At 44.8% G+C, this 24096-nt stretch overlaps 1 protein-coding gene across 4 annotated transcripts in view; it reads left to right on the forward strand.

Annotated features, from left to right (window-relative positions):
- Positions 1-508: 508 nt before the first annotated feature.
- Positions 509-24096, forward strand: part of NUMA1 (nuclear mitotic apparatus protein 1) — a 36501-nt gene continuing 12913 nt past the window's right edge. For 2 of the 4 annotated variants that reach the window (XM_016218131.2, XM_016218134.2), the window contains exons 1-13: positions 1227-1485; positions 6018-6091; positions 10898-10983; positions 16508-16587; positions 17691-17773; positions 18348-18428; positions 19686-19773; positions 21127-21238; positions 21648-21805; positions 22051-22168; positions 22255-22372; positions 22734-22874; positions 23834-23956. In XM_016218131.2, coding sequence (XP_016073617.1) covers positions 6050-6091; positions 10898-10983; positions 16508-16587; positions 17691-17773; positions 18348-18428; positions 19686-19773; positions 21127-21238; positions 21648-21805; positions 22051-22168; positions 22255-22372; positions 22734-22874; positions 23834-23956 — 1230 coding nt within the window. In that variant the 5' untranslated portion in view covers positions 1227-1485; positions 6018-6049. Of the gene's footprint in view, positions 660-1226; positions 1486-5007; positions 5157-6017; positions 6092-10897; positions 10984-16507; positions 16588-17690; positions 17774-18347; positions 18429-19685; positions 19774-21126; positions 21239-21647; positions 21806-22050; positions 22169-22254; positions 22373-22733; positions 22875-23833; positions 23957-24096 lie in introns of those variants that run through there. The other 2 variants (XM_016218132.2, XM_016218133.2) reach the window with 2 other exon arrangements.

A 24096-nucleotide genomic window follows, 5' to 3' on the forward strand; every position in this document is an offset into this window, starting at 1 on the left:
ATTCCTTCTCTGCTTTCAGCTGGTTAGGATATTTTATCTTTTTGTGGGAGTTAGCATATACTGTCTTGAGATATAATTTTTGAGTCATATGTCTTTTCTCTTGTGGAATTATAACCTATCTCAGTATAGATGCTGGGTTTAATTCATCCTTACAGTGTCTGATAGCAGTGCCTTGCACATAGTAGGTGCTTAATATATGGCGCAAATGAAAGGAAGATGAGGGGTTTCCTGATAACTGGTGGGTTTCTCTCTCAGTCTTGGTGAAGGTCATTGTTCGGTGGGTGGAAACACTGTGGTGTGTTTTTTTTAAGTCAGACATCTTTTCTTTTTTGCCCTGGCAGGAGAGGCAGAGCCTGTAGTTTCTGCCAATGAGTCCCAGTGTCTGTGTCTGTGTCTGTTAAGGGGCTCCAGCCAGTGCCTGCCTTACTAGATTCCGTGCCTTGGCCCCTCAGCCCCTCCCCACAAATGCTCAGCAGAACAGGGGATTAGGTTCTGGCAGCACAACTGGGATTTTGGCGGCCATTCCACAGTCGACAATAGCACGCAGCCACCCAGACAGGACAGTGCAGGCCTGCACTCCAGGCCCACAATCTGCCTGGGCTTCTTGTTTGGATGGCCGAGAGGGAGGAGTGCGGCATCCTGGCCTTGCCACACAGAAGGTATGGACTGAAGAGAGTCCCTCCAGGAATGGGCTTGGAGGGTGGCTATTGTCCCAGGTTAGGCGGTGCCCACAGAAGGAGGCAGGCGCTTTGTGTGTGAGCTCGGCGTGCGTGTGCTTAAAGACACGGCCCGCCCAGGAGCCAGCAGGAAGCTGCTCCCATTTAAAAGGGCCTGCATCTGGCTCACTCTCCGAAGCCTCTGTTCCCGGGTCTTCCTTCCTGTCCTGCTTGCCGTCGGGCAGTGGCTGATCTAATCATCAGGACAGCTCGTGGCCTGCCCTTCGTTGCTGGCCAGAGAGATGGACAAGCTGTCATTGCTGTTTTAAGAGAGTGAAGGGGGAGTGTCTGGGGGACATCAGGTTTGTCAGGCAGGCCACTGTGTTTTGTGTGTTTATGCCACCGTTTGCCTTGGCTCTTGCCACTGTTGCAATTCAGAGTTGTCTGCTGGCTGGTGCCTCCCCATGCGTCCTATTCTCTTGTTTGTGCGCCAAGCCTTCACGCCCCTCCTCTCTAGTGCGCCCCTCCCTCCTTGCCCAACTGCTACCCCTCCCCCCTTGCTGAGAGTTCCCTGCTTCTCCGAGGCTCCCAGATCCGGCTCCCTGATCGCGGAAGCTTGCTGTGCCTTTAAAGAAAGCAGACTCCTGGCTGTGACGCACTTCTGGCTGTCAGCCAGGAAGATCGCTCCTGCCAGGCTGAGAAGAAAACCAACAACTTTTCTTTTGTGTGTGGGGTTACTTTCCACTACCCCCCCTTCCTCCTCTCCTTTCAAGATTTAAATGCTAATGGCGGATTAAAACCTGTAAATACGTTTGCCTTTAGGAATCTGGTAAGGCCTTCCTGTACTGAGACTTTTTCTCCTCACTCTTTCTCGGGGGTTTTTGTTCAAACATGGACGTGGGGGTGCGGTGGAATCTCCCCCCTCACCTCTCTTTCCTGCGCCATCCTTAAAGGGGAGGGAGAGGAGAGGGAGAGCAAGTAAACACTCAGAAGCAGGCACTGGAAGCAGAGCTTGCCAACATCCGGGAGTTGGCGCCTTTCAGAGCAAAGGGTTGCTTTCTTTCCCCCTCGCATAGATGTCAGGGAGTTTTTGTTCAGAGTGGGGGAAAGCGTGTGTGCCTGCATGCTGAGCTGTAGAAACAGCTCGAGAGCTTCTCCATTCCCAAGTGAGGCCTGGGTGTGTACGCAGTGGTGGGGGATGAAAAAGGTTCCTTTTTCAGCTGGCAGGGACCAGAGTGTATGAATACAGCTGTGGGGGCAGGTGCTGATGAACTGCTGGACTGGGTGCGGGTATGCGTGCGTGCGTGCGTGCGTGTATGTGTGTGTGCGCGCGTGCAGTATATGCCGTAGGCACCAGGCCTGGTTTGATTGTAACCCTTTTGCCCACATCCTCCTGATCTGGACCCTATAGAGCATGGGGGGGAGGGAAGATACCAGTAGGCCACTTTTGAAGAAACCAGGGGAATCTTGGTTTCCCTTGCAATCCCTCCCTAGTTCCTCATTAGGGCCTTGGAGCTCTGGACCAAATTCTAGGCTACTCAGAAGGGGTGCTGTGTGTGAAGAGGGGAGAGGCCTGAGCCCAGAGCATACATCCAGCAAGCTGGTTTGGCCCAACCTCAGGAGTGCAGAGAAACCCTTTGGACGTGGATGAGACAGCCTACTCAGGACTCCCCGGAAGTTGAAAGGATTGTGTTTTTCCCTCCTTGGCTTTTCTTGCAGCTGCTGGTCCTTGGGCCTTTTACCGCCAAGCTAGGGTACCCACAAGCAAGATATTTCCTATTCTGTTCTTTACATGAGTTAGCCTATGGTCACATAGTTTGGCTTTTGCTGGGCCTCTTTGGGGTAAACTACAAGGTGAGGTTTGGGTACCTGATTGCCTGTGCCTCCTTACCTATCCCTCCCAGAGTCAGAGGAGCCCCAAGACCAGGGTGTTTACTCTTTAGATGTGGGCGCCTCCCAGATGGTGGGATGATCTTTTTTAGAAAGGTGTACAAAGCATGGAATTCTTATGGCTGCAGTCAGGCAGTCTATCAGGGCAAGTGGTGGTAAACCTTGTCATTGAGCATGGGCACACAGATGGGATAGCCATTGCCCGTATGAGCTGTGAGCCTGTGGGCCTTTGGAAACTTGGGGTGGAGCTGGGGCGGGGTTTGGGGAAGGACCTTTGAGATGGGACTTTGTGTGGGCTTTGCGCTCTAAAATTCTGGGATTGGGAGCTAGCACCTAAGAGAATGAGGGTTCACTGGAGGCATGAGCTGAGAGATCAGTACAGTTGTGCAGTTCTCTGGGACCAAAGGTCACTTTGGTGTTATCTTGAGGCCCGGCTGGTGTTCAGGCCAGGCAGTTAGTGACTAAGAGGCAGTCTCCAAAGTAGCTGGCACCCAGGCTGGGGGTGGGTAGGGTAAGGAGAGCAGTGCTGCCACAACTCAGACCCTCTGGCCTTTGGCCTATCATTGATTGGTCCTTGCATCTAAGCAGGTGGTTTACATTAGCTTCAGCCGTGGTAGGAAACTGTAGCTGAGTTTTAACTCTTTAAGACCCAGAGAGGGTGTGTGCCTCTTGAGTATCTACTTGTTCTGATATATCTTCTCTGGAAACATAGAGGGGTTACTGTAAATGTGGGGATTGGTCCTGAAGGTGAAGGAGTTTACATTGTGTCAGTTTTGCAAATGTAGAGAAGAGGCAAGGCCTTTAGTTTATAAGGCAACTGCTTCTGTGTCTTGATTTCTTCTTGAGCTCAGGGGAAAGAGCAGGCACCTTATTAGCTCTCTGAAGCCTCCGTTTTGGATTCTGGGGCTCTTCTTTGCAAAGAACCAGGGAGGTGAGAACTCTGAAGGTGCCCTCAGAGGGCCTACAATAGAGGTTTTCTTTTTTGTTTGTTTGTTGATTGGGGGTGACAGAGGATGCCTGATCGAGTTGGGGTAGATCTCAGGAGATCCTTCTGTGAAGTGGTTCCTGGCTACAATTGTGGGGATCTGTTTTTCCATCACCATCACCCAGTCTTCTGGGTGGGGCCTGCCTCAGATTTCAGGGGGAGGGTGGGGAGGATGGTGCTCTGGCTGGGAGCCCTCCAGTTCCAAGCCAAGGTCTGTTTAAAGCTGTAGTCTCAGTGCTGAGGACTAGCTATGCCACCAGCTTCAGTCATTCTTTACCCAAGAAGAGTGACTGGCTGGGCTGTCCCGAAGGTTCTCACCCCAGTGTCTTGTCTCTGATAGAGTGCCCTTTTGTGGGCCTTGAGCTGACAAGGTCCTTCTGGAGTTCCTCTGGAGTATTGGATTCCTCCTGTTTCTGTGCCTGGGGAGCATAAAAGAACACATTTGGCCTTGGCACCAGTTTTCCTGAGCTGTGGAACTAGTTTTAGATAGACTCCCCTGGGAAGGCATAAGGGTTGTATGTTTTGCCTCTGAGATGAAGGGAAGAGGTTGGTTAAACCTCAGGTCATTTTTAGCAGCACAGCTGTGGAATCTCTCAGATGGGGCAAGATCTACCTCCGGTTGCAAATAAAATTTCTGTCTGAAGTTTGGGCCTCATCGAAAGGATAGCAAGTCTAGAGGCAGCAGTGAGGATGAGGGGGAGGTGATCTGGGCCTCATTTCCCTTGTTCCTAAATAGCTCAGACTTTTTTTTTAAAGAGGCATCAGTCAATCATTTGGCCATTGCCACCTTTACCACAAGGGCCAAGCATGGTCCCTCTAACTTTAGACTCGCCAATCACCAGAAAAGCCTTTTACAATGCAGTAATTTAGGCCATCTGCCTTTTTTTCATCCTTGCCTGACCCCAGGGAGCTAGGCAGTTAGTGCTCAGGAATAGGCTATCCTGGGTGAAAACCATCCAAGACTGAGGAACACATAGGCCTCTTAGCTTCTCTGCCGTCCAGAGAGCTCCTTTAACCACTACGCTTGCTTATTGCCAAAGCCCAGGTGTGAATTCTCATTTCTAAGACTGACATTGGTATGATGGATGGAATCATGTTGGGTTTTGCAGGGTCAGGAAACAATTATAATTAGCATTCAGTTATTTTTATAACACTCTTATCCTGCTGTAAGCCCCTCAAAGGCAGGGACCATGTTATTGTCTCCCATTTCAGGTAATTTTGTTGTATATGCTCATCATAGCTTCCAGCACAGGATGAACACATGTAAGGATTAAAAAAATAACCCTTTTGATTGGTTTATAAACAGGGTGCACTTGCATAGAAAGGCTAAGAGATTTCTGTATATCCTTTCCCTAACTAGATAGTAAGCACTTTATGGATAAGAATGGCGTTTTCTTTTTTCTTTTTTTAAAATATTTTATTGATTTCACAAAGAGAGAGAGAGAGAGACATCAGTGATGAGAGAGAGTCATTGATCGGCTGGGGGTCGAGCCCACAACCCGGACATGTGCCCCAACTGGGATTGAACCGCAACCTCCTGGATCCTAGGTCGATGCTCAACCACTGAGCAACGCTGGTCGGGCAAGAATGGTGTTTTCTTATCCCCAACACTTTGCATACAGAAGGTGCTTTTAGCAAATATTGGTTCCTCAGAACCCACACCTTGGAGATGCTAATATGGTGGGAAAGTTATAGGTGATGTGGCTCTTACCACTTTTGCTCTTCCTTGTAGAATAGTGACAAACTGAGCACCTCCAGCGGGAGGTGGGGGGAGGGGCTTTTTGCTCCCATGGAGATTTGGGAATTGTGGAGGCTGCTAGGAGGTGTTGGGGAATATTTAGTCACCCGGTCTATGGTCTCTTGGGCAGGTTGGCAAGTAGATGGCCAATTCCCAGTGGGAGGGAAAATTGGAAGTAAGAATACCAGGACAAGTCCCTAATCTTTTATTAAATGTCCTATGGGCTCTCTGTCAGAATTGACTTGGCTTTACTATATCTGACATTTCTGTGGGAGATATAAAAATTCAGAATTTAGAGAGGTTCCCCAAGGACTTGGTTATTATTGTTAGGCAAAATTTGGGTACCTGCAGAAAGAGCCAGAAATCAACCTTTCAAACCTAGGTCTGTCTGGAAAACCATGATTGCCCTATGTTTTAAGGGTACCATGTCTCAAAGAGCAGGATCGAAGGCCAGCTTTGAATGTCATTTTCTGTGGAACAGAAAGATTGTGTGGAACTTGTGGACATTGAATTAAATGCAGGATTCTTTATTGTCAGCTCTGATGCAATAAGTTTTATATTAATTTTGATGTATACTGTCAGCTCTCTAAAGATTCCCATGGTGCCTTGGTGGTGTGGATTAAGTGCCAGGTGAAGAGTGATTTATTTAAAGGTTCAAAGCCACCTGTAAATGGAACTGTTTCCCCCTCCTTCTTCATCACAGATATCAGATATAATTAACTGCTCTTCTTCTTCTCTTGGGTCCCAGGTGCATTGGGGTGACGGTCTGGTATCACCAAGATGACGCTCCATGCCACTCGAGTGGCTGCACTCCTTTCTTGGGTGAGTGGTCTTCCTCTCCTTTGCTAACCTTCCCCGGGAAGCTTGGGAGAATTTTCTGGGAGTCACAGCTATGGAAATATAGTTTTCCTTTGCCTTTCCCTTTAATTTTTAACTTTTATTATTTCTGATGATGTTGATGCTGACAGTGATCCATGACTCTACTTGTGTAGGTTAGAAGAGGCTGCCCTAAGGTATATATTCCCTTTCCATCATGGGAAGGGTTGCATGGAAATCCATCCTCATTTGCTCCCTGTGAATTTTTCTGACTAAAAGGGTTGGCACTGAACTTTGGTCTTCAAAAGCCTTTAATTGTAGGGCAAGGTTCTCCTTGCTCTTCTTTACCATATTTTGTCTGCTTCAATTATTTTCCTGTTGCCTTCTTGATTACTTTACCAAAATCTTTCTGCTAGGTATTTTCATGTACTTTCTGCCCTAAACACTAGCAAATGAAAAAAATAACACTGAGCACTGGGAATTTAAAGCTACAGAGAAACCAAAGAAGCCATTGAGTATAATGAGGACAAGAATGGGCTTTAGAGTCAGGCAGTCTGGTTTAGAATCTTTGTTTTGGCCTGTGTGACCTAGGGCAAGTTACTTAGCCTCTCAGCGCCTCATTTTAAAAATGGAAATAATAATAATAATACCACATGGGGTTACTATGAGGATATTGAGATAATGTGTATAAAAAACATTTCTCTCTCTCTCTCTCTCTCTCTCTCTCTCTCTCTCTCTCTCTCACACACACACACACACACACACACAACCATTTAGCCCAGTATCTGAATAAATAATTCCTGAAACCTAAAATATTGTCTGGGCATGCTGTTTGTTACAGGTTATTTTAGTAGTCACCCTGACAACTGATCAATTAGCCAGTTAAAGAGGCAACTTTAAAAGAAAAAGAATATTTTAAAGGAAATTATTTTATTTATTTATTTATTTATTTAAAAATATATCTTTATTGATTTCAGAGAGAGGAAGGGAGAGAGAGAGATAGAAATATCAATGATGAGAGAGCCATCATTGATCGGCTGCCTCCTGCACACCCCCGACTGGGGATTGAGGCCGCAACCTGGGCATGTGCCCTGACTGGGAATCAAACCACCATCTCCTGAATCCTAGGTCAATGCTCAACCACTGAGCCACGCCCAGCTGGGCGAAATGAATTATTTTTAATTTCCAAGTAAGGTAGATTTAATAAGACAGTATCAAATATCTAGTCAGGAAATATATTTAATATACAAAACATGCATTCTTAGAGTTCAGTTTCTGAAATAGATACAAATTTTAGTTGTGCAGTTTAAATGGCTTTTAAAATATTTATATTTGATATATTTTGAATTTACATTACATTTCAATGTTTTATGTCTATATTAGAAACAATGTCTCTTCTTTCTCCTCCCTTCATCGCCCCGTCAAAAAAGCTGGTTGGGTTGTGGGGGACCATGAGCTATGTCTCTAGTGAATATTGGGGATCCTTTAGCCATATTGTTTTAGTTGATCAGTCTATAACTTTTATTTATTTAGGTCCTAGGTTTATTTTTATGGTTGACTGCTACTGTTACAGAGAAGAACAGTCACAAAACTAGTTTTATTTAACAGCAGATACTTGTATACTTTTCTCAAAAATCACCATGAACATGCATTAAAATGTTAAAATATATCACTGGCTGGTGTTGCTCAGTGGCAGAGTGTCAGCCCCCAAACCGAAGGTCCCAGGTTGGATTCCCAGTCAAGGGCACATACCTGGATTGCAGGTTCGATCCCCGCCCCGGTGGGGGGTGCTTGCCGGAGGCAACCAATCAGAGTGTCTCTCACGTGAATGGTTCTCTCTCTCCCTCCCTCCCCCCTCCCCCCATTCTGCTCTCTAAAAATCAATGGAAAAAATACCCTCGGGTGAGAATTAACAACAAAAAAATTAAAATATAGTTACATAGAATTTTTCAATTTAAACAAGTCAGGCAGCTAAAATGGATTTTATGACACTAGCAATATGAAATAATACTTATGTTAGTGAGAAGAGTGGTATAGAATACACACATACACACATGATAATTATAGCTGTGGTTTTTAAAAAATTATCTAGCGCCCGGGCGGGCGTGGCTCAGCGGTTGAGCATCGACCTAGGATCCAGGAGATCAGGGTTCGATTCCAGTCAGGGCACATGCCCAGGTTGCGGGTTGCAGCTGATCAGTGACTCTCTCATCATTGATGTTTCTATCTCTCTCTCTCCCTCTCTTTCCCTCTCTCTGAAATCAATAAAGATATATTTAAATAAATAAATAAATAAATAAATATAAATAAATGATCTAGGGAAAAAGACTAGAAAGAAGTACATCAAAATACTGAAAGTGCATGTATTAAAATGCTTGAATGAGTGGAGTTTTTTGGTTTTCCAAATTTTCAGTAATTTATTTTATAATGTAAAAGTAAATTTATTTTATTTAACATGTAGCTTGAAATTAATCTATGCCAGCAATTATAATGAATAAGGTGTTATAGGGAATAGGGAACTTTAAGATTCGACAACTTTAAGCAACCCTGAAAGCCTAATAGACAGTTCTTGAGTTCTGCTGTGAGCTGGGCCCTTACTCATGTATTTTATATCCTGACTAGAGATGAAAGCTTCTCCACTTCCTCAGCCTTCCAATGATTTCTCATTTGAGACCAAAATAATGCACCAGAAGAAAATACATTTTTATATTTACGAAAGAAACTTGCTGAATTATTACTTAATTTGTAAGCGATGAATCCAGATTCCTTAAGTGACTTTAAATAGGCTAACTGATGTGATTTTTCATTCTTGTTAGCAAACAAACTTTCATATAGCCCTTGAATTTTTTACCTACATTGCAGGTATTAAAGGGATGGTTTTTGGATGCTTAAGTCTTGGCAGTTTCTTCATTTTTAGTATGTACAATGGCATCTTGGCCTGGAGTATTCACAATCTTCCTAGAAAATTTACACTAGCCTTTCCTGACTAGGTTAAGTTTTTTTTCAAAAGATGGTATTAATATATTATAGTCTTTAAGGCTTCAGTGAGAGGTCATATTTTATATTCCACACTTCAAAAAAACTTAACCTGTTTTAACTTAATCCATCTAGAAGTTGTTGTTTTTAAAGCTTCTTTTTTTTCCCTAAATCCTCACCTGAGGATATGTTTTTATTGATTTTAGAGAAAGAGGAAGGGAGAGGGAGAGAGAGAAACCAGTGTGAGAGAGAAACATGGATCGGTTGCTTCCCGGGGTCAAACCCTCAACCTAGGTATGTGCCCTGACCAGGAATCGATCCTGAGACCTTTGGATGTACGGGTCAAGTCTCCAACCAACTGAGTCACATGGGCCAGGGCTAGAAGTTGCTTTTAATATAGAAGTATTTAACCGAAATAAATACTATTACTGCAGCTAAATCTTTTTTTTTTTTTTTTTAGTCCTCTTGATTCTCCATTGCATGCATCTAATGCAAGTGCTAAGAAGTAGAAGTCTTCCTAGATCTACTTTATTATTTTAATTTTATTAACCATAATAGTGCTTTGCATTTCATGTGTTTATTTTATAATGTGTTCTTGCATCCATAATCCCATTTGAACCCACACTGGTCCTTTAAGGTAGATGAGGTAGGAATTATTACATCCACTTGGCAAGTGACAAAACAGGCACAGAGAAAAAGTTGATTGCAAAGGTTCCTGGCAAGTTAGTGGAGGAGATAGACCCAAAATCCTTGTCTGGGGGCTCCCAGCCCAGTACCTTTTAAAAAGCACTTTTATAAATAATAGAATCTACTCATTTGCATATAATCACTGTGCTGCAGTTCTTTAAAATACTTTACCTTGTTAAGGAGGCTAAGTCTCCCTCCTCCCTCAGTCTTGTACATGTGATTGATGACTTAGCAAATCCTTCCTTCCTAAGGTAATACAAAGGTAAACTTCAGCCTGGTGAACTTGGTGCCTATGAGATTCATGAGGATTTCCTGTAGAAGTTGACCATATATAATTGTTGAATAACCTCTGTACCTGATTCATTTGCATGTGACTGCTGGCAAATTTTCTAGAAGTAAAGACTGATTTAGATGGATGCCTGCCTAAAGGCAAAGAAGGGAAACGTGACTGAATCAGAATTAGTGAGTTGTTCTTTGTAGTTTTAAGTTTGTTTCCTTCCTCCTTTTTTTTTTTTAATTATCTTGTTCCCCTATCATTTCTCCCTCCTCCCTCAGAAAAAACTTTTATGCCTGGAAAGAATTTTAAACATGCATTAATAACAAGATTTTATGTCTGTGTGGGAGTGTATAAAATATATGTAATATAAGTTTCAAATAGGTATTTCAGAATTCAAGAGACACAAAGGGCTATATATAAAAATTTGGACTACAAAGGATCATACCATTTAAGAGATACAAAGGCTATAATATAAAAAGCCTTTCTTTTTCCCACCTCTGACTCCCAGCCATCAAATTCCTCTCTCTAGAGGCAGTGGTGGTACTAGTTCTTGTGTCCTAGAACCATTTTATGCCTAATTGTATTTAAATTATACCCCTAGTGCTAGAACATCCTAAGAGAATTTAAGCTCTTATTTAGTTGAAGCCAAAGGAAGGATGGATGGCAGCTTCAGGTGGCTGTCACTGGATGAGTGGGTGCAGCAGCATTCTTTTGCTGAAATTAAAAATCCTAGAATCATCTGTTCCTTTTCCTGTAAGTCTACAACTGTAGGCACTCACAATGAGCAAAGAATTAACATCTGGGGAAACGAATGAACTACAGTGCTCTGGCACTTATGACAGTTTCTCTGGGCTCTTTTGTTTGTCTCACAGGTGAATGGTCTGCATGTGGCTGACCCTGTGGAGGACTTGCTGCAGCTCCAGGACTGCAGCGTCTTCATCAAGATCATTGGTAGCATGTGAGTGTGCACCATGTCCCTCTCCAGCCTCTCAAGCGAAGCTACGTGCTGCAGTGGGGATTGCATTTGCTCCCTTCCCTTGGTGACTGCTGTGACCAGAAAGTGTGGACAGGATTAGGATGGCATAAGCCAAGTGTGGGGCCCAGAGGCAAAAATGCATTGACTTCATCCTCCAGTCACTGAGTTTCTCTATGGGAGAGGTTTCACTCTTGTCTTACCCTAAGGTTTCCTCACTCTTGTGCAGAAGAGCCTCCAAGTCTCTGTGTTCTCACAGTATTCCAATAGCCTGCTCTGGGGCTCCCCATCTTCTTATCTCGGTAGGAGTCTTCTACAACACTCCTTTTGTGACTCATCTTTATCTCACAAGCCCTCTTTGTAACCTGTAAGGACAAGAAGAAAGGGGAAGCTCTTGTACTTAAGGGAAATAAGCAGCATTTTAAAAATCTCGTCTCTAACTTGTTAGCACAGCACAGATATGCCCAAAGCCATTATAGCATTTCTGTTGGTGTTCACCTGCCTCATTTACTTGCTTTGTGAGGTTGATTAGCATTTGGTAAGCTGCTTGTTGTCCTCTAGCCAGGTTTCTAGTTTGGGCCTTTTTATGCCTGTGTCTTTAGCACATGTTTCCATTGAACATCGCAGGAATAGGGCCTCCTCCTCAACCAAGCAAATATGGGTCAAGCTATAACCCAATTATTAAGCTCACATAGTTCATCATTCTTCCTGTATCCTCAACTTTCAGGGATTATGGAGGACAAAACTGACTGTCTCTCACTTCTTCATGCTATGAGCAAAAGTAGAGGCCAGCCACAATTTAAGGACTTGGAGGTACAGTGATGGAGAGGAAAGCACAGTAGACTGAGCCCCTAGGCCAAGGATACACAGAAGTGTTGAGAGTGTTTGTGTGGCAGGTAGGAATTGGTGTCAGATTCAGCAACTTTGTGAGGCAATTTGGCCACCCATTCATAGACAGCAGCTCATTGACAGGGAAAGAAGATGGAACTGAGCTTGTGAAAGATAGGGACTGGGTCTGATTTTCTTGTGTCCTTTGTACCTAGCTTAGGACAATACATTGATTTTAATTAATGTTTGTTGAGTAAGTAGTGAATGAAAATGTAGTTGATATTCTCCATCAGCGAAGACTAGCGGGGCAGGGTAACCCAGGACAGATGGGTTTGCTAATGGTTTGATTTTTTTAAATCTTTTAAATGTATCTTATAAAATGTTTATTGGTAGTGGGATGTCTTTTAGGATTTCTTAGAAGTCTCTGTGGCTCTACCCAACACCTGCCTTAGTGCCTCTGAAAGAAACCACTATTATTTTGGTACAGACACTACCATTTTCTCTCCCACTAACTTGGGCATGACATTTCAACATCATCTTGAATTGTTTCCTCTCCTTGGCACTGATTTCTAATCAGTCATCATCCTCTCAGTCTGTCTGTTAGAAGACTTCTTACATCCCTTCCTCTGCTTCACTCTGGATACCAGCCCTTGTGATGTCATTCTTCTCTAACCTTCCCTTATTCCAGGACATTCCTATACATGTGGTCCTTCTTCCTTTCATTGTGAGGCTCCACAGCTGATGAGCCTCAGTGATGGACCGGTCATTGCCAGGAGTTTGAATTCTAAAATCTTTGGCTTTGGTATTCAAGAGCTTTCATCAGGGGCCTACCTCCTCCTACCAGTCTTGTTTCCTACTCCATACCCCAGCCACCACCACCCTTTTTTTGATCCTATAGAATTTCCAAAAATTTGGATTTTGTTAATTATATCACCATAGTGCTGCTTTACTTATTCTCTTCCCATTGTTGCCTGTAAATGGTAATTAGATCTGTTTGATTAGGTTAAGCTCTTTTAGGATATTTTTGCAAGACTACTTTATAGGTGGAGTTATGTACTAAGAGTTATGCATTTTGCAACTCTTAGTGAAAATAATTATTTTGCAAACCCTATTGAAATGATAGATTCTAGGCAACCAACATCAATGTCTGGTAAAAGCATTAGGCTGATAGTACCTAACCCACTGTTTAATTTTAACATAACTAAAAGAGAGGCAGCCAGGTATAATATGCCTCATGCTGTGACATACAGTAGGGTGTGGCATGCTTTTTTCTGATTTAAGAATATATCAAGGAGCTTTTGCTTTTGAGAAATTTCCTTGGACTGATGACAAGAGCAGTAGATGTATCCAGGGCTAAGGGTGCGTGCCTTTATTTAGGTTTGTAACTTGGTGGGAAATTTTCATAGGGAGGTCAAAAATTCAAGAGGCCCTCCTTCCAAATTGTCTTATAAGGTATTACCTAAGTTTTAGACTAGGAGAGAGGAGGAGGGGGATAGAGGGAGAGGAGAGGAGAAAGAGAGAGGGAGAGGGAGAGAGAGAGAGAGAGAGAGAGAGAGAGGGAGGGAGGGAGTGTGTGTGTGTGTGTGTGTGTGTGTGTGTGTGTGTGTGTGTGTGTTTAGAGGGAGGGGCTATTGAAATCACAGGTAACCCTAATCTCCATCTCAGGTCCAGGACAGTGTAGACCAACTTCCTTTAGGAAGACAGACATCCTTGGTGAATGTGTTCTGGCTGTTGAATTGTTGATGCTGCTACTGTTCCTTCCTAAATCAGATGCCTAGTCCTCGGGAAGGAAGTGGAGGATGGCAGGGTTGGTGGTAGATGGAAGCTATGAGATTGAACAGGGCTTGCTGCTTGACCACTTGGCCTCTCTGGGAAAATAATTGGAGTCAACCTCTGACAAGTTTCTCTTTCTGTTCTTTGTGTGAATAGAAGCAAAAAGGCTGTCCCGTCTCTTTGATATCTTGTGACATAAATAGCAAAGTTTAGTGGAGGCATTTTGCCAGAAAACCTAAAGTCCTGACATTTGTTTTACTGACATTGACTTCTCCTCTTCCCAGTATAAAGCATCTCCCATCTCTCAGTCAGCACATATACTGAGCACCTGCTTTGTTCCTAGCTTTCAGCCTGCCTGTACAGTTAGAGTGTTTAGTTATAAATGATGCAGTTATATCCATGAGTGGGGTAGGAATTCCTGAGAAAGGATGGAGGTGTGACTAGCAGTGGTTCTAAATGGCTTCCTGCCAGAGATGAGACTTGTAATCTTGGGCTGGATTTCTTCAGGATCAGTATTTTCCAAAGCATGTTTCATGATTCTTCACTTATCCCAGGGGCTCAGTGGGAAGAAAAAAATGGTTTTGTGATTAAATACAATTAGGAAATAATTCATGTTATATCCTCTTATGCAGGAAATGTTTAGTTTGGTTTAACCTAGTATTTCTCAAACATTTAACTTGAGAACTCTATTTTTACCTAGTGGAATACACTAGGTAAATTATTGCTCTGTGCTGAGGCAAGGAGTCACAACATTCCAGATTGTAGGTGGTTAGGGAAGAGGGCTCTTGCAGGAGTCTCTGAGGAGATTAGCATCTCCTGAAGACTTTGTAGGCGGCCCTAATCACAGACCAGCTACCCAGAATGCTTTTGTAATCACATGGGAGACAGGGAGCTACTTTTATAGTCTTGGCTTGGATACATCTTGTGCTTTTCAAGATGTCTGGCACTGGAAGGTTCTGAGGCCTTTCCTGCCCTCCAGAAAGTTGGTTGAAACCTGGAGATTTATGTTCTGAGGAGCAAGATGCCCTTTAATCATAGAAGATTCTTCACCTCTGAAAATGAAACTGCAATTAGACCAATCCCCTGGAAGCCAGAGGCCTGGGCCATTTGAGAGCTCCCCCTGCTGCCTCCCTGCCCTCATTGCTCTCTTCGTACTTTGCTTGCCCTTCCAGTTAAACAAGCAGGGTGACAGCCACAGATCAAAAGTGATTGTCCCTTGGTCTGGCCTTTGGGAGGTTTTAGCTACCTCAGCCTTCAGCCTAGTGTGTGTTGAACTTTGCTCTGTATACTTCAGAACCTTGCTCTTTCCGCTTCTTTTAGTTCTTGAACCTGTTTTTCCTTTCCATCATCCTCTTCATGCTTATTCTACCCAGGTTTCCCAGGTGTCCTGACCTTTGACCTTTTATACTTGAGCCATTCCTGATTATTGAACTTAGCTTCCCATATATCTCTGATGCTTCCATCAATTTTTGACCCTCTTCTGACAGTGCTTTTTTTTATGTTTAGAAATACATTTATTCATATAGGGATCTATATATAAATCAGTATTTATTTACTCTGTGCGTGTCCTTTCAGACATTTCCAACACTGGCTTCTTCCACACACGAAGAGTCCAAAATAATCAGAATGTCACTCTTTAAAACCTCTATTTAATATCCTGACACTTTAATCCATTGTCTTCCAAAGATCTTTCTCCATGGAAATTATTGGATAATACTTAGGACTAAATTATGAGATGGTTACTGAAACAGTGATTAAAAATGTGCTTTTTTATATAGCCATGCGCTGCATAAATTATGTTTTGGTCAAAAACAGACCACATGTATGATGGTGGCACCATAAAATTATAATGGAGCTGAAAAATTCCTATTACAGTGATTTTCAATTGGTGTGCCACAGGAATTTTTAAAACATGCAATACCTGACTATTTAGTCAGGGCACTGACCTCTTTTCCCTTAGATTGTCAAATAAGAAATGACAACAGCCAACATAACAATAGCCATCTGATATGAATGAATCAAAATTATACCTATTTTTTTGTCAGATCAGCAAAATATATTTTTTGGTGTGCTGCAGAATTTTAGTAATTAGCTTATGTGTGCCATGAGATGAAAAAGGTTGAAAATTGCTGGCCTAGAGACATCATGGCCATTGTAACTCCATGTGGTGCAGTGCATTCCTCATGTGTTAGTGCTGATGCTGGTGCAAACAAACCAAGCTGCCAGTGGTGTGAACGTGTAGCACACAGTTATGTACAGTACACAATATTTGATTGTAAACGCCTGTGTTACTGCTTTAGGTGTTTACTATTTATCCATAATTTCAGAGTATACTCGTTCTACTTATTAAAAAGTTTTTTATAAAACTGTGTGCCTTGTTACACTGTCAGCAGCCTCGTATAGCTTGTGTTTACCACCGTGTCTCTTGATTGCATCATTTTCTCTTGTGCTTGATTAAATCTTGTTATTTTGTACAGTGACATGCTGTACAAGCTTGTAGCCTAGGAGCAATAGGCTATACCATATAGCCTAGGTGTGTAATAGGCTGTACCATCTAGGTTTGTGTAAGTGCCCTCTATGATGTTTGCACAATGACAAAATCACCTAATGATGCATTTCTCAGGACGCATTTCCCAGAATGTATCTTCATCGTTAAGTGGTGCATTACTGTATTCACAAGTGGGATGTCAGAGTGCTGTCTTTCCAGAGGGACCTCTTGCCTCAAGTTCCCACTTCCCACCCACCACACAGTTCCTTCTGAATAAATGGTGTCTTGGTATTTTCTTCAGGCTCTCTCTCAAATCCAATGCAGACCAAGCCTAAAGAAATGGGAAGGTAGTATGTAATGTAGTAGCAAGGAGGGAAGGATTGCTAAGTGCTCTGGTCCTAATACTTGCTCTTTTTCTAGCCACAGCACTGAGGAGGGGCAGCAAATCCTGCAGCAGCCAGTGCCAGAGAGACTGGACTTTGTGTGCAATTTTCTGCAGAGTAAGTACCTTTCTTATCTAGCTGGGAAGGAGCTGCTTCCTCAGTTCTTGGGACTTGGGAGTCCAGAGGAACCAGTTAATAGGTGTCTGGAGGAGCAAAGGCTCAAGGCTGTCCACTCTCTACCACGGAGATGAATACAGCCAGGTCAGCTTCCCTGGGTCTGGTGATGCTCACACTAGCTGGGGCAAGAAGGGTGTCCCTTCAGTTCCAGACCCCATCTTGGAGCTCTAGGTACAACCAGAGGGTCAGTTTTTAGGACTCATCACCTTGGGTTCCCATTTCCCTTCACATGGAGGAGAGGGAGGCATCTATGTTATTACCCTCTTTTCTTTGCAAGAAAAAATATTTTCCTCAGATAACTTTGAATTAATTGCTTAGGTGATAGGTACAGGAGCAGAGACAGATTTAAGTTGAGATCGTGGCCCTTCTACTCTGCTATGTGACCTGTCTGGACATAGGTTCCCTGTCTATAAAATGGAGATAATAATAACTGTTCTAGGTTATGGGTAGATTAAATAAAATCACATGGAGAGCTTCTGGCATAGTGCTCATCAGTTCCCCTCCCTTGTACAGCTCTGACCACAGAGTCCTCATTTTAATACGGGAGGTCTCTGCCATCTCCACCTTCAAAGAATTAAAGGAAAGAGGAAAATGGATTTAGATACAGCAAGATAATAGTATCTGAGCTCAGACCCTCTGGCAGCATAAGAACCAGATATCCCCAGTCTTCCCCGTATGACTCAGCTGCAGGCTTCCTCTGTGACCTCAGTTGGAAAGAGACTCTAGAGTAACCTGGAATCTTTAGGCTCCTCTGCAGGGCTGAGTGGGAATTTGTGCGTGGATGAGTGAGTGCAGTGTTATGTCCCAAAGCTGCTGTGAACCCAGCCTTTCTTTGGGAACTATCCCTATAGCCCTTGGACTGACCTAGGATAGAACTCACTTCAGATGGAAATGTATATGTTGGGGGGAGAGGACGTGGAGTAAGGAGCCCTCCGTCTTCTAGCCCCACCAGAGACAGTGATTCTCTTCTGACTCTGAGATGTTCTGATGATCTCAGGGATGGCCCCTAGGAAGTTCACCTGTTTTCTACATTGTCATTACAGAAAACCGAAAACATCCATCTACCCTGGAATGCCTGGTGTCAGTGCAGAAGGTGATAGAGGGGTCAGAACTGGAACTGGCCAAGGTAGCTATAGAAGACCAGACTGGGGGTGGGCGGGTGACATCGGAGGGACCTGCAGGGCCTTCTCTTAACCCAGGGGAAGTGGTGGGTGCTTATTTGGGGCTTGTGGATGTTTGAGGTAGGTTTTGATAGCTACCTGGATGAGGCAGAGGCTAATTTAGCCCAGAGATTCTAGGAGGCCATGCCATGTGACAGAGTTTACTAGACCATTACTGTAGGCCTCAATGGAGACCTGGCAGGAATCAGGCCTCACTCAGCTATTGTCATGTTTTTCTTTTTAGCTCAGTCTACTTCATTCTCTCTCTTGTCCAGGTGCTAGCCGAGAGAGTTCCATGAGTTCAGGTATTTAGCTGTGCAGAAATCCTGGCACATAGCTTTTTGCAGATAGGCATTGAGTCCTCAAGTGTTTCCTAGTGCGGTTTAAGGACAGTGGTCTGGACTCCTGAATTCTAGGAGCTTTGGAAGGGTCTCCAGAATAGCTCAGAGTCCCCAGAATAGCCTTGGGGGATGGGTGGTGACAGGGTGGGCAGCAAGAAGACAGGCCCCACTCAGTGACTGCCTCCTGTTTGGCTTCTAGATAACCATGTTGCTCTTATACCAGTCCACCATGAGCTCCAAAAGTCCCAGGGACTGGGAACAATTTGAATATAAGATTCAGGTAAGCCCTTGTGCCTCCACTCCACCTAGCGAGCCTAGTCTGCATTTCACCTCACCCCATCTGTTTTCTTTAAGCAGCACATACTGTTCTTTTTAAAAATTGTTATAGTAGTTACAGCCATTCATTATAGAAGATCTGAAAAATATTGAAAAGCACAAAGGAGGAAATAACAGTTGCTTATAATCCCATACCATTCCCAGACATAACTGCTAACTTTTAAAGGATATACTTCCAAGCTTTCTTCATGTATGTGTTCCCTGTATGTGTGTATATATTTTTTACACAAACTGTCACTCCATTTTTTCCTCTTTTCCTCTAGTAGAAATGATTAGTGAGAGAGAATGTCTTTGTCCACCATGACAGTCTAGCTCAGAGCGATTACCTCTTTTCCCCTCCTCTACATGGTCTGTAAGTGAAGAAGAGTTGGTGCATTTGCTTCATTATAGAGGGAATTGACCTGGTTTCCAGGAGCTGCCTGCCATATAGGTTCTGGTGTTGGCCTTGCTTCCTGCATGAGCAGCTGTTCTTTATTTCCCAGAGCAGAAGCAGTTGGGAGGCAGAGTGGATAATGTAGGTAACTGGTGGGGCAGTGTCTAGAGAGCTGTGGCCTTTCACGTAGTAGTAGAAATGTTGAATCATTCCATTTCATACTTGCTGAGCTCATGGCTTGTCTTGGGGTTGGGGTTAGGGTTGTAGTGTGGCATGGAAGGAATAGGTGGTTCCTTTCTCCCGTCAACCTTTTCTCTACCCCAGGCTGGTCATAGACCTGGTAGAAAGAAATAAGGAACTACAGCAGAGTTGACCAGGAAAATTAAATCAACTCTGTAGCTTTGGAATTCAGACAAAGAACGGAAGATTTTACAGCTGAGCTGAGCTGGTAGATAAGCTTTGGATGAGCCCCAGAGGTGTTCTCACCCAGACAGAAGAGCAGTGAGGGTCCGCTGAAAGAAGCCAACATAGTTATGTTAAAGTTTTCCAAGCATATTACTTTCCTTCCCTGTTCTCTTCTCTTGTGGTCAGGAGTGAAGTCAGTTAGAAATTCTGTCTGACCCTGGGTGCATCTTTAGAGGAGGAGAAGGGGCAGAGCAATGGGGTGAATATGTTTCTAGTAGAATGTCTTGGCTGGACCATGGGGCTCCAGGTCTTAGAGGAAGAATGGGCTCTAGCAGGCTCTTGAGGCTGACACCGTCAGGGTGGTGACCTCCATCCCTCCAGGTCTCCCTAACACCTAAGTGTTGCTTTCTCTCTGTGGCCTAGGCTGAGTTAGCCATCATTCTCAAATTTGTGCTGGACCATGAAGATGGACTCAACTTGAATGAAGACCTAGAGAACTTCTTGCAAAAAGGTAAATAGGGACCACTTGTGAGGATCCCCTCCTCTCTGCGCTGGGTACTGCTAGGATCCTGAGTTGTTGAGAAGTGTAGTGGGGGGTTGTTTCTGTCTCCAAAACAGGACACAGAGTTGGCCCTCAGGAAAACTGTGTAATGGAATAGGTTGGTTTCTGGGCCCTGTTGCCATCATCCTAGTTCCTACAGAACTCCTAGCTGCCTGGCAGTAGCCAAGCAGGACTTTTTTTATAAGTGATCATGTCTGCTGTTAGGTTCTCCTTGGACCACCCCCCCCCCCACACACACACACACCTCTTTTGTTTTTTATTTCTTAAGCAATTATGAGTCCAGGTTTAGAAGTTAGGAGTACACAGTCTTTTTTTTTTTTTTTTTTTTAATGTATCTTTATTTCAGAGAGAGGAAAGGAGAGGAAGAGAGAGAGAGAGAAACATCAATGATGAGAGTCATTGATCGGCTGCCTCCTGCAGGCCCCTGACTGGGGATCGAGCCCGCAACCTGGGCATGTGCCCTGACCAGGAATTGAACCCCAATCGCCTGGATCCTAGGTCGATGCTCAACCATTGAGCCACGCCCGGCTGGGCAGGAGTACACAGTCTTAAAAAAAATCCCCCCCCCCCACATGAAGCTCTTGTTCTAGGTGGGAAGGCAGATACATAAACCCAGTAGGGTATGATAAGGAGTAAGTGCTGAAACAGAGAGGTACCAATTCTACCAGGTGTCTTACTGGAAATACAACAGAAAGACTGACAGCTCTACCTGTCCTCTGATGAAGAGGCCATCTAGTTATGATAGGATGTAAGACTTGGGTCTAGGCAAGTTCTCTTCCAGCTGCTGAATTTGATGTTCCTCATATTCAGGTTCCTCATGGGCCCTTTAGATGATGTTGGAAATTGAGAGGAGAGGCTCTGGGCCAGGTTATGGGTTTGCAGGTCAGTGTAAAGCTGGCCATTGAAGCGGTGGGCAGAGCAAGGAGGCACCATCTGAACACTAAGGGCTTAGAAGGTGGGGGAGGAAGGAGCAAATGAGGGAGACTAATAAGAGTGAGTGCTTAGAGGTAGGAGAACCATGGGAACCAAGGAAAGAGAACGTTTTGAGAAAGTGTGTTGGCAGTGCAAGATTTCAGATTAGAGGAATTTAGAAAGGAGGCCTGTGGCTCTGACCCAAGAGATCATTGGAGCTGAGAGGATATCCTGCTTAGGTTCTGCCCAGTGGCCGGTCGCCTTCTGTAGCTTACATATAAGTGCCCATGGATTCACGCCCACTAAGGCAAATTTTCAAATTGTGTGAAGATGCAAATCTGTTCACCCTCTTACTAACCTCTCTGTGGTTTGTCTGCTCCTTCCCCCCAGCTCCTGTCCCTTCTAGCACCATCTCTGAAGATCTCTCCCCACCCAGCCACCAGGCCAGGAGGGAGGTTCGCTTTCTAGAGCTACAGAAGGTTGCCTCTTCCAGTGGGAACAAGTATGTGCTGAGCCTCTTTCCTGGGACAGGGTCTCGAAATTCAGTCCTCAACTCCCTCCCTCCTAGAGACTAAGCTCTTGAGCAGCCCCTTACATCATCAGAGAGTACTTACAGTATCCTGTAGATATGGGATGTCCTCACCTGCTGCAGTACTAATTGGGGGAATTGGTTGGGATCTGTCTTGGGCAAAAGGCATCTCTCAAAGGCTGTTCTCTTTGGAATTCCTTTCTTTCTTGATTACACCAAAGTCCCTCCTCTCAGTTCCTCAAGGGCATGTCACGAGACATGAGGTAGCACTGCAGACAGAACCCGGCGGTGTGGGCCTCTCAGCCAGTGCTCACATCCATAGTGCCCTTCCTATTGCTGGTCTTCAGGTCTCATACCTGAAGATGATCATCTCTTTCCTTAGCTTCCTTTCAGGTTCTCCGGCCTCCCCCATGGGTGACATCCTGCAGACGCCACAATTCCAGATGAGACGGCTGAAGAAGCAGCTTGTGGATGAAAGAAATAATAGGGATGAGCTGGAGCTGGAGCTGGCTGAGAACCGCAAGCTCCTCACCGAGAGGGGTAGGTGCCTTGCACACAGCAGATGTGTATGAGTGGGCAGCATCCAGGATTTCCATCCAGGGAGCCATGGGCTTGTCTGAGGAATGGCCCCTCTGCTGGCCCTGGGCTCGTCAGGCTGACTTCCTGGAAACTGGTTCTGTCCTTGCCTCTGTCCTCCCTTTTCCTTAGATTGGATGCCTCCTCCTCCTCTTTCCTCCCCTTAGTTCTGCGCTGACTCCCCTCTCCTCTCCCCTTGTCTGGGCCAGATGCGCAGATAGCCATGATGCAACAGCGCATTGACCGCCTGGCTCTGCTGAACGAGAAGCAGGCGGCCAGTCCGCTGGAGCCCAGGGAGCTTGAGGAGCTCCGTGGCAAGAATGAGAGGTAGTGTTCTCTCTGCCTGCCTTCCCAGCTCCCTGCCCTGACCCATGGGGGATACACCCTTTTCTTACTGCTGCCCTCCCTCACAGCCTCACCATGCGGCTCCACGAAACTCTGAAGCAGTGCCAGGACCTGAAGACAGAGAAGAGCCAGATGGACCGTAAAATTAACCAGCTTTCTGAGGAGAATGGGGACCTTTCCTTTAAGGTGAATGTGGGGTGGGGTGGGTCTTGCCCCCATCTGGAGGCCCCTTGGGGTTGGGGTTTTAAGGACAATTTCCCAAGAGAGGGTTGAGAAGAATTTTCTGGCACCTGTCCTGTGCTTTTGTCTCTCCAGATACCTGTATACTTTGCCCCTTCCTTTGTCGCATAATTGGCGGCTGCCAGGAAATGGGTTGTGGCCCTAAAGTTTGATCTGTAGACCTGTTAGGGATGTGATTTATTGTGATTGGTTTGGGGATGGTGGGAAGGATCATCAGAGGCATCCAGCTCCTGGAGTTAAGGTAGCAAGCAGCAGTGGTGGTACCAGTTCTGACCCTGAGTGACGGCTTCCCATTTGTCTGTCTTAGCTGCGCGAGTTTGCCAGTCACCTGCAGCAGCTACAGGGCGCCCTCAACGACCTGACAGAGGAGCATAGCAAGGCCACTCAGGAGTGGGTGGAGAAGCAGGCCCATCTTGAGAAGGAGTTTAGCACAGCCCTGCAGGACAAGGTAACCCTCTGCTTTGGGGTGTTAGGGCACCATCTTAACCACATGTTCAAAGTTGAATTCCGTTTGCTGCTCTCTTCTTTTGGGCCTTTGGGAATTAAGCTGACTCCTGTTCAAGGGTTAATAGTGTGCTGTAATGGAAGAATGTGGGCTTATAAGTCCAATACACCTTTGAATCCTGTCTCTGCTATTTACAAGGTATGGATCTTGGATAAGTTACTTGATCTCCTTCTCTCTAAGCATCCTTTCCTGAAAATGGGAAAAAGAACGAGTAGTTGCCTCATCAACCATTGTAAGATAATAATACGTAGAAAGCACGACACGTTATGTGGTGCAAAGTAAGCTCTCAGTGAATTAGTTGCTATTGTTGTTGTTATTAGGAACTCAGTTCTGCCACTTATTAATCATGTAGCCCTGGGCCAAACCACTTAACATCTGAACTTCAGATTCTTGCTCTCTAAGAGAGGGGCAGTAATAGCTACTTCTCGGATCTGTTGTATGGATTAGAAATTCAGAGAGGCACCCAGCACAGTGCCTGGCCTGTTGTAGGTGCTTAGAGAGCAGTAAGGGGAAGTGGAGGTGTGGGACAGGGCAATGCTGCTCCTGCTATTGATGTCCAAAGAAGCAGGGTATGTTTTTAAGCTGGGTGGGTGTTTGGATAATCTGGAAGCCAAGAATTCGGTGAGAAAGGGAATACAGTAAGGAATTTTGAAGTGAACTCTGGCCTTGGAGAAGAAATTAGCAGGTCACATGACTCAGTTCAGCCCTGGAGCTAGGGTTAGAAAGTCAGATCCCTCATGGTCCCAGGTCCATGATTTCTGAGTCTTTTCTAGGTGAGGGCAAAAGGAGATCTTGGTAACAAGGTGATAGGGTCCTATGTTTTGTTGATGTTCACAAGGGCTTGTGGGGATATCTGGTGCCCATTTCACCTCTGTTCTCATGGGGCTTTTGTTTACTCCCAGAAATGCCTTGAAGAGAAGAATGAAATCCTTCAGGGAAAACTTTCACAGTTGGAAGAACATTTGGCCCGGCTACAGGAGAACCCACCCCAGGAGAAGGGTGAGGTGCTGGGTGACGTTTTGCAGGTAGGAATGCATAAGAGCAGCCTCAAGACCTGTGTGTTGTCTGCTGGGGTTGGTGTGGGCCCATGTTCAGCATATTCAGGTTCCTGGCTACTCTCAGTTCCCAGAGGGGCTATGGTGACAAGAGTCATGCTGATCCCAAT

This window comes from Miniopterus natalensis, chromosome 11 (assembly GCF_054644295.1).
Source record: "Miniopterus natalensis isolate mMinNat1 chromosome 11, mMinNat1.hap1, whole genome shotgun sequence".
Taxonomy (NCBI): Eukaryota; Metazoa; Chordata; class Mammalia; order Chiroptera; family Miniopteridae; genus Miniopterus; species Miniopterus natalensis.